Below are 14,140 nucleotides of genomic sequence, written 5' to 3'. Positions count from 1 at the left end.
GGTCAAACTAGCTGATGGTGATATGGAAGTGAACTTAAAACTAAATAGTGGGCATGCTCCTACTGCATTGAAACATAAAGTTGGTTGGCCTATGATTCGGCACATCTCTATTCTATATTTATCTGCTTGTTCTCTAACCTTTTTATAATACGCAGTAATTAAGTATTATTTGTTCTGCAAGGAGACCAGACTTGTGGCACGTGAGATCCCCGGGGAGTAAACCTATTTTTAAATTGCAGTACGCAACACATTTTAACATCACATGACTTAGCTAAACCAAATCGAAATTATTTGGGAGATCCATAAATTATATTTGACATAACAAAAGGTAAAACAAACTCAATGCCCTATGATGCAAAGGACAATCGAAAAGCAAATTTAATATCGCACGACATAATGAAATTAAAAGAAATTATAGATTACACTGTATTCGGTTTTGAATTGGGGCTTTAAGTTAGCTTAAGCTATTTAGGGTTTCTGAGACGGATCTGCACTATCAAGAACAAGAATAGGACCGGCCCATATAAAACCTTGGACAACATAAGTAGAGACATGGTTGTGTCCTACCTATTGAACAGTAATTTCCATTGGAGGTCGAGCACTTTTGTAAATGTGAGTTGTTCAAACTGGTTAGTCTGTGCGCCGCAAGGCACCAGACAGCTTCGATCGAGTGAAGTGTGATCGATGCCGCTAAAATGTGAAGTATAAGAATGCGATGAGCCCTCTTTGCATATACTTTCTCTTACTAAATAGTATAAACTTTTAGGTCAGATATGCTGACGTTATATCATATCTTAATTCCGTATCGTTTTTGCTCTATTTGACATTATTGACCATGCGGTGTTATCTCTCATTCTGCTTTCATGAGAGGCTTTTGTTTGCCATTTCAGCAGATGGGCCTTCTTGCCCACAAGGATATAAATGAGCAAAGACAATCAAAACAACTATAAGCAAAAGGGTGCATGACCAGACAAATGCCAACCTGTTTAGGGGTGTCCTGCTCTAGTGGAGCTAAGATACAAACCAATGCCACATCTTAGAGCCATCGTATGGAATAGGGACTACGGAAAGCAACACAAAATAAGACATCGAATGGAAAGTGCAATTTAAGAGAACAGGAAGCTTCCCTTTCCTGTTCTCAATTGATTACAAACCTCATGTAAGTACACTGTCGAGGTGATCGGCCTGGCGGTAAAGGAATCGCCTCGGGATAACAAGTTCGATTTACATCATGGACAAATCTTTAAACGGCTCGTACCGTATTATCTGGCTGCCAACATATTAGTGTGGCTGTGATGGATCTTCGAGCTGCATGTCGTGTAAAACACCTATAGCTGATCTATCATTCCGTAATGGCCATGAAGCCCTCACAGTAAAGCACAGAGGGATGAGTTTCTAGCGTTAAGTCACTCCTCCTCACCCTCTTGCAGCTAAAGAACACCACATTTAAGCACTTGAGCGCTACTGCACGATGTATATCCACGACAACATCTCTTCCGGTAAATGTAATTCGACCTTCAATGACAGTACATCTCTATTTGCATATGGATCAATAACCTTGTGGCACAAGGCTTGTGCATAGGGCTTACAAGACTCACCAGAAAACTATGTGCAGCCACATATATCTAAGAGGACCCCATCCGAAAAACATCTAAAGCCAAAATCTGTGTGCAAGAATTCCATCAAATAAAACTCCATCAGATATCTCTATAAAATAAGTAAATAATGATGATAATAATAATATAATAATGATAATCATCAGGTAGAAGAATGGTAGGTAGGCTTGCCCCCTTATTTTCCCAGACGGATGCTCTTACAATATGAGGACAAAATGTGAAATTAAATACAAATGGATTTAGCCAAATAAAAAAAAAATTGGCAAAAAAAAGAAAAATAAAAAAAATACAAGTGGTCCACATGGTATGATGCGATGGTTACCAAATATGCTAACGTGGGTCAATCAAGCTGAAGAGCTGGCATTGCCATGTGATGTAAGCAACATCTTCATCTCCTCCATCTTCCTGCTGCCTATTAGCATTTGAGGAAAAATCATCCAAGAAAATACTACACCTATTATACTTTAGTCAATTCAATTTTAAATTTTTCAATTTTATCAATTGAGTCCTAAATCTTTTTCACGTTTTGCCAATTTAGTCAATCCTGAAAATTTTAGCCGGAAATCGCTGACGTGAATGCCAATCGTCCTACGTGGCACGATTGGCGCTAACGTGTATGATTTTTATAATTTTTTCAAAATTTCAAAATTTTTTATCATTTTTTCTTCTTTTTTAATTTTCTTTTGCTTTTCTTTGAAGCCCGGCGAGGGTCGCTGGCCAACCCTTGTCCTTCACAAGTGAGGCCCTCACCAGGACTGAGCAAGGACTCCGCAGCCCTCGCCAAGTGGCCAGGGAGGGTCGCCAGCCCTTGCCGAATTTGGTAAAAAAAAAAGGGAAAAGAAAGAAAGAAAAAGAAAAAAAAATCAAATTTTAAAATAATTATATAAAATTGTCCATGTCAACGCTGGCCATTCTACGTGGTTGGCCGTCTTACATGGCACTACCAACGTCCACAATAGCAATTTCTAGTTAAAAATGATTAGATAGACTCAATTAGTAAAATGTGAAAAAATTTAATACTCAATCGACAAAATTAAAGAATTTAAAATTGAATTGGCTAAAGTGCAATAGGTTTAGGACTTTGTAAATAATTTTCCCAGCATTTGATGAGGATATGGCAGTTTCATTTCGTATGCCCCGATTCAAATGAATTGGCTCGAGCACTCCAATTTAATTGAGCAAGGAATATATAATTTCTATCCATTTTGACACGTGGCGACGTTTCGTTACAATTAAAATAGGAATAAATCCTAAAATAAAATTTTAAAAAAATCGCTATACAACGTTGCACCTCAGAAAGATATACATCGTCCGTGATGATTCAATGGACATTTGACAGCCTCAAATTTCAAGCGCAAACCCCGTTCTTCCTTTCATGCCAGCTTTTCGTCCGTCTTCGAACTATGTCTTGCCTATTGACCGATTCATTTTCCTAACTTTTTTTTTATCTGAGTTTTCCTAACTTTAAGCGTGCATATTTTCATTTACCGTAAATGATTTTCTATTGACCGATCATCTTCAGCAAAACGGATGCGTGAAAGTTCAGAAAACTAATTTGTGGAAAATTTCTTCACCCAAATAAACACACCCTTAGTATGATAAGAGGTGCATGATTCGGAAACTCGTCGGACGACGCAACTATAGATTGTCTAAACTAATGTTCAGGAACACCTAGGTCGGATTGAAGATAGTGACAAATCCCGCATGACCTATGTCCGAAGAGCCAAAACGCAGCCTTATTCCGGTCCCCTCCCACTACTGTAACTTTAGCAGATGAAAGGGAAAGGAAGTGACCATCCAGGGCATTGAACGAGGGTCGAGTTGCGTGCGTCCTCCCTCTCGAGCGTTCCAATGGAAAATGGCGTTACGAAAGCAGCACAACCGGATGGAAGTCAATGCAAACAGGATTGGACATGATTAGGGACCATCGTCATCTTCAGCAAAATCTTCTTGGTTAGGTGGGAATCACTGGTTGGTGGTGATGCGTCTGCATCTCATGAGGCTCTTTCGTCTTAGTACCTAGCGATAATAGCCCGTTTCCTTATTGTAGACGAAATGAGTAACCATTAAGGGTGCGTCCGTTTGCGCTCGTATCCTATTGAGTCCGGATTTCGTGCTCGGCCCATCTTAGGACGAAGTTTCGGGAAGTCAATTTGCAGCTTTGGTGCACATTGAGTCTGACGGGCGACGATGCCAGCCGGACCTGACGAACTCATAGGCTGAAATATAACCAAGAGAGTAGAAAATACCCGATGTAGCTTCCATAAAAGAAGCATGCTCTAGACATCATCCTTCTTTTTTTTTTTTTTGTAAAATATAATGTTATGCGATGTTTTAACATATAACATATCTAATTCCCCTATAATTAAGTTGCTCCTCCTCACCCTTTTTTGCAATAGAAAGGGTTATGCGGGAGTTGTACTTGTACCGGTGCTCGTATAATGTATATGGACACGACACTATCATCGAATTTATTCTTTTACCCGTCGTCTTATGAGCTCCATATTTGATCGAGTGAGGTGTTGATTGCGTGTTCAAATCGCGATCTGTCTCACTTAAAGTAATATTGAGGGTTACGCTTGTCGATTTATGGGATAAAATCTTGCTCGATGTTCTTGAGCGATGAGATTTATGTATATTCACGAGATTAATCAGACAAACAACTCCGTGTTCTACTATTATCATAAAGGCATATGGCATGTTTGTTTAACTTCAACAAAAGTAAATAGTCACCAAAATTATGAAATTTTTTTACAGAAATTATATGTGACTTCTTGTATAGATATCTTACATATTATGGTAAGTTTGAAGTACTTCAGATTAAAAAAAAAAATCAAGCACGTGTATCGCAAAAACTTAAATGGGATACGTTTATTTCACAGAAAATGTGTGATTTGGAAACATCTTTGTAAAAAGTGATTGCATATAGTGCTTACAAAAATAAATGAACAAAAAATATCTTCGTCGTCCACGAAAATGTTTAAATAGATATTGCCGTCGACAATGAAAATATTTTTCGTTGACTAATTATTTCAAGTGATACAAATACTTATATTTTGATAAATGTTCTCCAAATAATTTATTTTTGGGAAAATTTCAAAAAATGGCCTGAATTGCCATCATTTTCTTAAATGAGGGCCTGAAGTGGACTTATTTCAAATAACGGCCTAAAGTGCCATCATTTTTCTCAAATAAGGGTCTGAAATAGATTTTATTTCAAATAAAGGCATAAAGAAGTTATGTCAGTTTCAAATAAGAGTCTGATTTTCTGATTGATCAAGGGCATTTTCGTCCTTTACCTTTTTTTTGAAATTCTTTTCCTTTTCTTTCTTTTTTCCTTTTTTTAAGGTTTTTTTCTTTTTTTTTCTCCGACGGTCTATCTCGAGGGATGGCCGGCCACTAGCGATGTTCGGAGAGGGTCGGGCGAGGGTTGCCTTCGCTGGTCCCAAGCCTTGTCTGGGCGAGGTGAGGCCCTTATTTGAAACTGTCATGGCCACTTCAGACTCTTATTTGAGACCGACATGGTCACTTCAAGTCCTCACTTGATACAAGATCCACTTTAGGTTCTTATTTTGGAATTTTCTCTTTATTTTTCCCGTAACAAACGGAGCCTAAATAAAAAAAAAATAATAGCCAATTCGGGCATGCCAACAATCAATTTTGACAGGCGTTTTAAAATATTTGCTATTTTATTTCCATGGCTTGCTTAATTTTTGCAGGAGAGGAGAGAAAGGAGGAGGAGGAGGAGGAGGAGGAGTACAAGAAGAAAGCTCTTGCGTACGACGACGGACGATCAATCAAAGAAACGGGAAGGGAAGATTCGGATCATAAAGCGGCATCTTCCAGCTCGCACGTGCGCTCCCGCGGGCATGCCGCCCAATCACCGACCGACACGTCATCCTGGTCCCCCCCCACAAAATGCCCTGCTCCTATATATATCCCCCTCATCTAACGGTCTCCCTCTGTCTCTCTGTCTCTCTCTCTTTCCATCTCATCGCGGTGCGCGGTCAACGCGAGCGATTGAGAGAGCCTCCACCTCCGCCTCCGCCTCCGCCATCTTCAAACTTATAAAATTACGCGGTCTCTCACTCTTACCCCCTTTCTCTCTCCTCCCCCCCTCTCTCTCCCTCTCTCTCTCTCTCTACCTGCGTCCTTGCTGCTCCTCCTCCTTCGCCGTGCTCCCATGGCGATCTGAGACCCCGATCGGGCTGCTGCCGAGGAGAGCGGGGGAGTCGGAGCCGTTCGTTCGTTCCTAGGGCTTTCCTTCTGGTTCTCTCTCTCTCTCTCTCTCTCTCTCTCTCTCTCTCTCTCTCTCTCTCTCTCTCTCTCCTGCAGTCGCCGAATCGAAAGCGCGAGCGTGGGGGAGGAGGAGGGAGGGCGAGCGACGGGAGGCGTAATGGCGGCATTCGACTCGCTGGATTCGCTCCTGTTCTCGCTCAGCCGGGCGTTCTGCAGTCCTCTCGCCGTCTTCGTCCAGATCCAGGTGCGCTTGTCGTTCTCCCCCGTCGCTTCGGGGCTCCGATCTGACTCGCCTAGCTGACCGTCCGTCTCTTTCGACGGAAGAGAGAGCGCGATGTGGGAATTTTAGGGGTGGCCGAATGGACGGGATTGAGGGTTTCTGCTTTCGTTTTCTGAGCTCTAGGAGCGTGGAGTTCAGTCGTGGAGCTCTCGCTTTTGTTAGGAAATTGTGGCGATTTGAGCTCGAGCTCAATCCGGCGTGTTTGATGCGAATTTAGTTTAAGAAATTCGGGCGTGTGTTTGTTCGGTACTGCTTTCGAAACTAAATTTTTTAAATATGTGCGCGACGGTTGGGCTCGTAACTAATTGAGAACTCGATCCGAAGCCCTTCGTAAGCACAGATTCGAGGACATGACCGTTCATGATGGATTGCATGCCATTCTTTTTCAGAGAAGAGTCGTTCTGTAGATATCATCGTCGTGCTTAATATGCTTGAACCTTTACCTGGCCATGTCCCACCTGTCCTTGATCCTGCTCATCAACAAAAGAAAAAGCGTGTTTGCTTTTTTAGACTGGGCTATTTATCTGTTGCCTTTGATGACATCAAGCCGTTCTTTTTTTTTTTTTTATTGCAGGGATGTTTTATATGCCTAGTTCTAGCTCTCGGGTGGGCTTGTGCTGCATATGTCAGGTACCAAGATTTCTCATTGGAGGCTAGTGACTGGCTTCATCTTGGTGTTGCATTTTTACTGTTCACATATTCTTGACCTTTCCGACCGTCCTCTTCTTATTCAGGAATAGAGAGATCAAGCGGATGAAAGACAGTAGCAGACGTGGCAATAGTTTTGCATTTCTTTCTCTTGATATTAATGACCTGGAGCACTCCAAGCAGGTCAATCTGCCCAGAGTGTCTGTTGTGATGCCGTTGAAGGGTTTCGGTGAGCACAATCTGCACAATTGGAGAAGTCAGGTTAGGTTCTTCCAGATCTTTTAGGCGAGAGTAGTGAGAATATAGCATTTTATTCTGTAAAAGGATTTCTGAGTTGTTTATTACTGTTGGGTCTATATGCAATTGAAGTCACTGCATTAGATTGGTATTCCACCTATCTTCTTGGAACTGTTTGCTTTCATCTCTAGGCTAGCCTAAGATCGAATCTTTGTATTGGGCAGATCACATCTCTCTATGGAGGTCCTCTAGAATTTCTTTTTGTGGTGGAAAGCACAGAAGATCCTGCTTATCATGCTGCATCTTTGTTGATATCAGAATATAAGGTACATATGCAACGACATGTTTCTCCTGTTTCGAGCCAGCAAATAGCTTTGTAGTTCTTATGCACCTAAAAATGGGCTATCATGAGCAGTTATTGCTCTAATTGTTCTCAGACGCACTTTCTTTTCCCTTTCTTTTTTGACTACTGTGGGAAATACTGATGCAGAAAGAGCGTCACACCATTCTGAAAAACATTCCATCTTCAGCTGCATATTTTTTTGTCTTTGTTTGTTTTGCATAATGGCCCACATTTAATTTATATTCGTGCAATCTATGCACAGGATGATGTTGAGGCTAAGATTATCGTGGCCGGTCTGTCAACAACTTGTAGTCAGAAGATCCACAACCAGTTGGTAGGTGACTGCTGTTTGTCTATTTATGCCTATTTATGCCTTATATTCCTCGTCATGTATTTGGTCTTCGTGGTGGAGAGGAACTTTTGTTTCTTTTTGAAATTTTTTTTCACTTAAGTAAATATATTTCTCGACCCCACCTAGTGGGATAAAGCTTGTTGTTGCTTGTTGCTGCTGCTGCGTGTAAGTATATTTCTCAGCAAATTAGATAGTGTGTACTAAAAAATAGATTATTTTGCTATCTAAAGCTGCTGCTGCATATCTATGCATAGTTTACAGTGAGATTTTACGTGAACATGTTTAGAAATCATAGGAGAGCTGTAACTCCTTGACACATGTAGAAATCATAGGAGAGCTGTAACTCCTCGACACATCTGGATTCTATGCTTTGCTGTTATCCCTGATAATTCATTAATAAGAGTTACTTTCTTGCATAGAAGATTAAATCATCATCTGGTCGCCCTTCAAGCATGATATTCACATAGTAAACCTTAAAAAATAAAAGGGGAGGAAGATGAACGATGCTGATATCCTGCAAAGGATGTTTCTTTTTTTTTTTTTAAGGTTCTTTGTCGAGTTGACTTATAGCTACAGATCAAACAATAGGGAGGGAGGGAAGGGGTTGGCTTGTCTAAGTATATACTAAGCAAGTAAACAGAGAAACAAAGTGAGGAGTCATCGTGTCCTCCTGCTAATATTCTCCTTTACATCAGATTTATTGGCTCAGCTATTTTGCACTATTGTGTCTCCATAATGCAGGTAGGAGTTGAAAAAATGCACAAAGACACCAAATATGTTTTGTTTCTGGATGATGATGTTAGGCTGCATCCTGGATCCATCGGAGCACTCACTGCTGAGATGGAAAAGAGACCTGAGGTATGACTGTACTTGTTTTACTTGCTTCTTTTTATTTGATTGTGACAAATACCGGACATGGTTTTTGTTAGTTTATTTTTATCTGCAGCATGTTTTTTCCTTGGTCCTTATAATCATGTTTGAGTTGAGATAAATAATCTCGCTTTATTTTTAACTCCGGAGGTTATGTGCAGATATTTATTCAAACTGGATATCCACTTGATTTGCCATCTGGAAGTCTGGGGAGTTACTGCATTTATGAGTATCATATGGTACGCCACTCAATTCCTTCCTAGACTGGGTAATGTAGAAGAGCGGAATAAAGACATCACTGACAAACTACTTTCTCACGGATCTAATTATTCTATGTCACCACATTCTGTGTAGTTTGAACTTTTGGAAAGGCCGTAATCTAACATGGTATCGGAGCTTTGATTGTTCAGATCTTGGCACTTTCTCTTGTATTGTTTTGTTTCCTACTTCAGTTTGCCCTCAGGTTGTTTGATTGTGGTTATGTCCGCATACTACCATTCACTTGTAAAGTCCGGCTTGCAGACAAGGGAGGATGTTTGTATAAATGCCTGTTTGTAGGCACATCTTTATGTAAAACTTTTGGGAAAAAGGTTGTTTAGAGCTATTTTATTTCGGCTTCCAATGGTAGTCAGTTTAACTTAAATGTGGCTTCAATCATTGGATCTGATAAAATCATTTTGCTACATCTGGTCTGCTAAATGTTCTATGTTGGTATTCTTGATTAACTGACTGATTGTAGCCTTGGGCAACAGATATTGTGCACTTAGCAAGAAAAATCTCAAAAATCAATATTATCCAAGTATGATATATTTGAAATCTTTGTAGCTTCCTTTTTATTGAGGGAGTTCTTTTTGTCTTTCGTTTTTTCCTTTTCACACACCCGCCTCCCCCCACCCACACACGCACCCTCTTCTTTCTTTCTCATGTTGCTTAGATAATAAGCAAAGGTGTAGCCAACTCATGCACAAAAGGGCCACAAGGTGGTGTCAGCCTGACTGAATGCAGATTGAAAAGCCTAAAGCAGTGATTTTGCTATATTATAGATTTGGAGGAGTGATTTTGCTCATTCCACATTGCTGAGAGCAGTGAAGTGAGTGATTGGTTTCTTTTACCAACAGCAATATGTCCCATGTCTTGTCAATACCTCTTTTTGATGCATAGATTTCTATGGAGAAATTTAGAAGGCGCTAATCATTGGGGACTTTAAACAAATGTATTGTTTATCGGTTGTTAAGCAAGTATTCTCTTTTACCTCTCAATTGTGAAGCCTCCTGTTTTTGTGATGCTTTTGATTATAGATTTCTTAGCTTGAGTTTTTACGTTATTGTCCATCTTCTCAATATTGTGGAACTTTTTTGATATGCAGCCTTGCTCGATGGGCTTTGCTACTGGTGGAAAAACCTTCTTTTTGTGGGGAGGGTGTATGATGGTAAGGATCCATTCCCATTTTCTACAAGAGTTTTGTCTTTTGCAACTCCTCCTTTCTTATTCATTTACATTTGTCTTTCAGATGCATGCTGATGACTTCAGATATGACCGACATGGAGTCGTTTCAGGGCTTCGAGATGGTGGATACTCTGACGATATGACACTCGCAGCTATTGCTGGTAATACTTTCCTTAAAAATCTGATTAACTAGGCTAAATTTAAAGTACAAATTAAACAATAAAACTCATTCCAATTTGTGGATGTCATTTTGTATTGTTGTCTTCATATCAAATTGCTCCCGACTTGTACTTTGCATAAATTTGCAAGTGGTGGAGTAGGCATAGATTTAATCTTTTTTTTCTTACCCATTGAAATGCTGTTGCTTGGTAAGATATTTCATGATCGATAGCATCCTCCAATGTCAGCTTGTGGCATGTAGCAGTTGATGTGTTATTTATTCGTATGTTTTCGATGCTCTTTGGTTGTCTTCTGCTTCATTTGCCTGTAAAATCTTTTATCATGAGTCATATTTCCATTTCCTTTTCTTCCTTCAGCCCTCTTTGCTAATCTGATCATATTGTTAGCTTTTGATTGCATTTCTTGTTTGATCCTTTCCAGGGGCTCATAAGAGGCTTATTTCATCTCCTCCTGTTGCTGTTTTTCCTCATCCATTGGCCAGTGATCTTAGTTTTTCTAGGTTTGAATGGCTCTCTCCTCAGCCACCCTTTTTTTCCTTGGCCTGCCCATTTAAATATGTCTGCATCGTTCTCACATCTTGACTCTGATATTATTTAGGTACTGGAATTACTTAAGGAAGCAGACTTTTGTTCTGGAATCATACACGACACAAGTCAATTGGATAATGAATCGCGCATTATTTACTTCTCACTGCTATCTATCTTGGGGATTTGTCGCACCATATGTTATGGCCTCAGTTCATGTAACAGCAGCACTACGAGCTAACATCAAAGGTTACTCATTTGAGGAAACTAACTTAACTCATGTTGGTGAGCACATTTTTCCCTTATTTAGGTAGATTGTTGGTGTTAGTTCAGGTACAATCAATACAAATGACTTGATGGATGATATTAGTTTTGGTAACTGACTGAAAAATTGCAAATGGGTTGAAGTTCTGAAACTTGAGTAATAATAAACGAAATGTAAATCTGTGTCTGGTCAGCCAATTAGACTGTTAGATTGAACAAGCAATCTTGGTTATCAGACAGGATTTAGAAATATCCTGTCATGTATAGTGTTCGACATGTGGGGAATTTGCCCAGATACTACCTATTTGTATCCTGTATATGTGTTGTTTAATGTCTCTTAACATAACTAAGTTAAAAAGAAAGGCGTCCATGGGCGCTTTTTGTTGGTGATCAGGTCACAAGGTTGTTTGACATATTTACGTTAGATCTTTTGTGGGCTGGAAAAGGGATGGAAAAGAGAGCCTCCCCTTTGCTTTTTTTCTCTACAAAAATGAGGTGATTTTTCACTGGTTGGAAAAATGACATGTTGGTTGACCTGATCTTTTTTCGTACTGGATAAGGCCAGAATGGATATGCTGACTGGAGATCTACATTCAGATCTCTCTCTCTCAGGAGGGAGGGGGGAGATTCCGTCTCAGGGTGAAAAACTGATGACTCATGAAAAACAATTTGATTTTTTCCTGTTTGTTTTTGGCGTTTACGGTGGTTCAGTTGAAATTTCTGAATTGAGAGTTTAGGATTTTTGTCTGCAACATTCTTTGAACACTTTCTTATTGCAATTGCTTGATATGATATATTTTCTTGAGTGCTTAGAATGTCCCACCTACCAACTTGAAAATTTTCCTTTTGGGATTGGATGTACCTTGCTTCCTACTCGGGCAGTAAAAGAAGTTATTCTTATAGCTTTACAACTTGCCTTGATTCAGGTTTATTAATGGTGGCTTGCTTGGTTATGTGCACTGCTACCGAACTCCTTTCAATGTGGAACTTGACGAGAATCGAAGTTGAGCTCTGCAACATGCTATCCCCCGAGGCACCTCAACTTTCCCTTGCTTCGTATAACTGGGTCCTTGTGAGTATCACTGTCTTCCCTTACTTGGTGAGATGGCCATGTGTGATCTAATAGTTTGAGGGATTTTGGTGATTTCATGAGAGCTGGGTAAAATAAATATGGTGCAAGCATACTTGCACTCTAGAAAGACAAATGAATATTTGTTTCTTAATATTGTCGAGAAGGTCTTTACATATTTTGTACGTAGATTTGGAGGGAATGATGGCTAATATATGCTAATGCCATTCCATATGACTGAATTTAACAGGTATTTATAGCGATGCTAGTAGATAACTTCTTGTACACTATCAGTGCGGTTCGTTCTCATTTCTCTCAATCTATCAACTGGTCTGGCATCCGTTACCACTTGAAAGATGGAAAGATCAGCAAGGTATATCGACATGAAAATCTTGAGTTTCCCCATTTTGAGTGTGACGGCTTCGAAGGCACTCAAGCTTCTTCATGCAGCTCACACACATTAGTACGTCTGTGGCAATTGCAGATCGACAGGAGTAAGGATCTTGGCCCGAAATTCACAGATTTGGGAGGAAAGAACTTGTATGGCAGAAAAGGATCACCGCCTAAAAACATATTTATCAGCTCGCTCGCAAGAAGTTTGGCGCAATGGCGTCAGCCCAAGAAGTATGATATCTAGCAGAAGAAGAAAAAGGGAAAAAAAGGAATTCGCGTTTGTTCCTCCAATTTTTGGATCATATGCGGTAAGAATTAAGGGCTTCGGGTGACGCCACCGGTGGAATCTTTGATCCTCTCGAAATTGCTCAGCCTATTAAATTTATCATTGTTTGATTTTAGCAAATCTAAGAATGTCATTCAAATTTATTTTTTCTTTTCAATCGTTTCCCACCATGGCCGATTTATTCTTTAGTTTCAGCCCTTTCTGCTTTCCGGCTGATCCTGTAAGGTCGTTCATTTTGTTGTGTAATTTATGTGTTTAGTCCAGTGATAGCTCAGTGGGTCAAAGTGTTGTAGATCTCCAAGTTTTTTCATCTTCTGAATTAGAAAAGCCTGTCTGATTTTTTTTTGGGGGGGGTTAGAAGGGGGTGGGTTGTGACTGGATACATTGTATTGTTTATGAATCACATTGCTTGTTGTTGATCCTTTTTAATTTTTAGGTATCCATTTGACGGATTCACGAGAAAAAGACATTGAAAATGTCATAACTTTCGTATGACCTTCACTTCAGTAACGAAATTTTTCGAGCTCCCGTCAAACGATCACTTAAGTGCCTTTGGTTATAAATTCCAACGATTTGTCCTACGTGTCTTTTTTCATTAAATTTTTTTGTCCAATGTGGACAAATCCCTCGGTTAAAGCCTTGTTCATGCCCCTGGTTCTTCTTCATTTTTGTCTTCATCTTCGTTCATCTTAATAATCAGCTGCTTCTTTTTCTTCTCCCATCAATTTCATATCCACCATCTAGTCCTGTTGCGACCATCAACACTAAAACAAAATTGAAAAGGCAAAAGAAGTGATATTAAATTCCCTCTCTCAAAGTGTGACGCATATTTTGTGAATCTGCAACTGACAATGATGGAGCTCTGGGGAGCCCGGTGGATTATCTCTATGGTCACTGAGGTTTCGGGATCGGAGATGGTCCACAACGAAATTCATCTTTCAAGAAACCCGGTTAAAACATTGAAATTCGTTTTCCTAGAAAGAACAAACAAAAAATTAAAGAAAAACAGAAGAATTCAAGAGCAAAACGATTGTATCCACTCTTCATTTGTCAATTGCCCAAAAAATTCAGAAGGTAAATAGCCCCAATTTGAGGAATTAGAGTTAGAATTCATATTTGATTTTGCCTCCATTCGTTAATTTGAGGCAAATAGATGGCCAAACGACATTGTTTAGGTTTAGTAATGGTGACTTCATTCTGCTGGCGAGTTATATGGAATTGTTTATATTAAAATGTAACCACGTCGGATTTTTCAGCCACACAAATCGACGAAATGATTGTTTTTAAAGTGACATTCAAGTAATCACTCGAAATATTTTAGCACTGAAACGAGCACAACACTAAAATCACGACATTTCTAGTGTTTCTATCTCGATTCATCTGATGTTGACTG

General features: G+C 39.7%; 1 protein-coding gene across 2 annotated transcripts; it reads left to right on the top strand.

Annotated features, from left to right (window-relative positions):
* The first annotated feature begins 5,894 nt into the window (after positions 1 to 5,894).
* LOC130138056 (uncharacterized) lies at positions 5,895 to 13,088 on the top strand. 2 transcript variants are annotated; one of them, XM_056310984.1, is made up of 14 exons: positions 5,896 to 6,099; positions 6,710 to 6,765; positions 6,870 to 7,044; positions 7,245 to 7,346; positions 7,626 to 7,701; positions 8,461 to 8,573; positions 8,747 to 8,824; positions 9,952 to 10,014; positions 10,096 to 10,192; positions 10,632 to 10,710; positions 10,809 to 11,020; positions 11,926 to 12,071; positions 12,319 to 12,441; positions 12,553 to 13,088. In XM_056310984.1, the coding sequence occupies exons 1-14, from the start codon at positions 6,013 to 6,015 to the stop codon at positions 12,703 to 12,705; spliced, it is 1,560 nt and encodes a 519-aa protein (XP_056166959.1). In that variant the 5' UTR covers positions 5,896 to 6,012; the 3' UTR covers positions 12,706 to 13,088. The 2 variants fall into 2 exon arrangements, with proteins under 2 accessions (XP_056166958.1, XP_056166959.1); XM_056310983.1 differs by having other exon boundaries at positions 5,895 to 6,099; positions 9,952 to 10,192.
* Positions 13,089 to 14,140: the final 1,052 nt, after the last annotated feature.

Source organism: Syzygium oleosum, unplaced genomic scaffold (assembly GCF_021117445.2).
Source record: "Syzygium oleosum isolate NSW1041296 unplaced genomic scaffold, Sole_v2.1 Sole_v2.04, whole genome shotgun sequence".
NCBI classification, from domain to species: Eukaryota; Viridiplantae; Streptophyta; class Magnoliopsida; order Myrtales; family Myrtaceae; genus Syzygium; species Syzygium oleosum.
This window is presented reverse-complemented; position numbering and strand designations above follow the sequence as displayed.

Coding starts and splice junctions, on each gene's coding strand:
- LOC130138056 (XM_056310983.1), top strand. CDS start 6,013: ATGGCGGCATTCGACTCGCTGGATTCGCTCCTGTTCTCGCTCAGCCGG. Junction 6,766..6,869: donor GCTTGTGCTGCATATGTCAG/GTACCAAGATTT, acceptor CTTCTTATTCAG/GAATAGAGAGATCAAGCGGA. Junction 7,347..7,625: donor TGTTGATATCAGAATATAAG/GTACATATGCAA, acceptor ATCTATGCACAG/GATGATGTTGAGGCTAAGAT.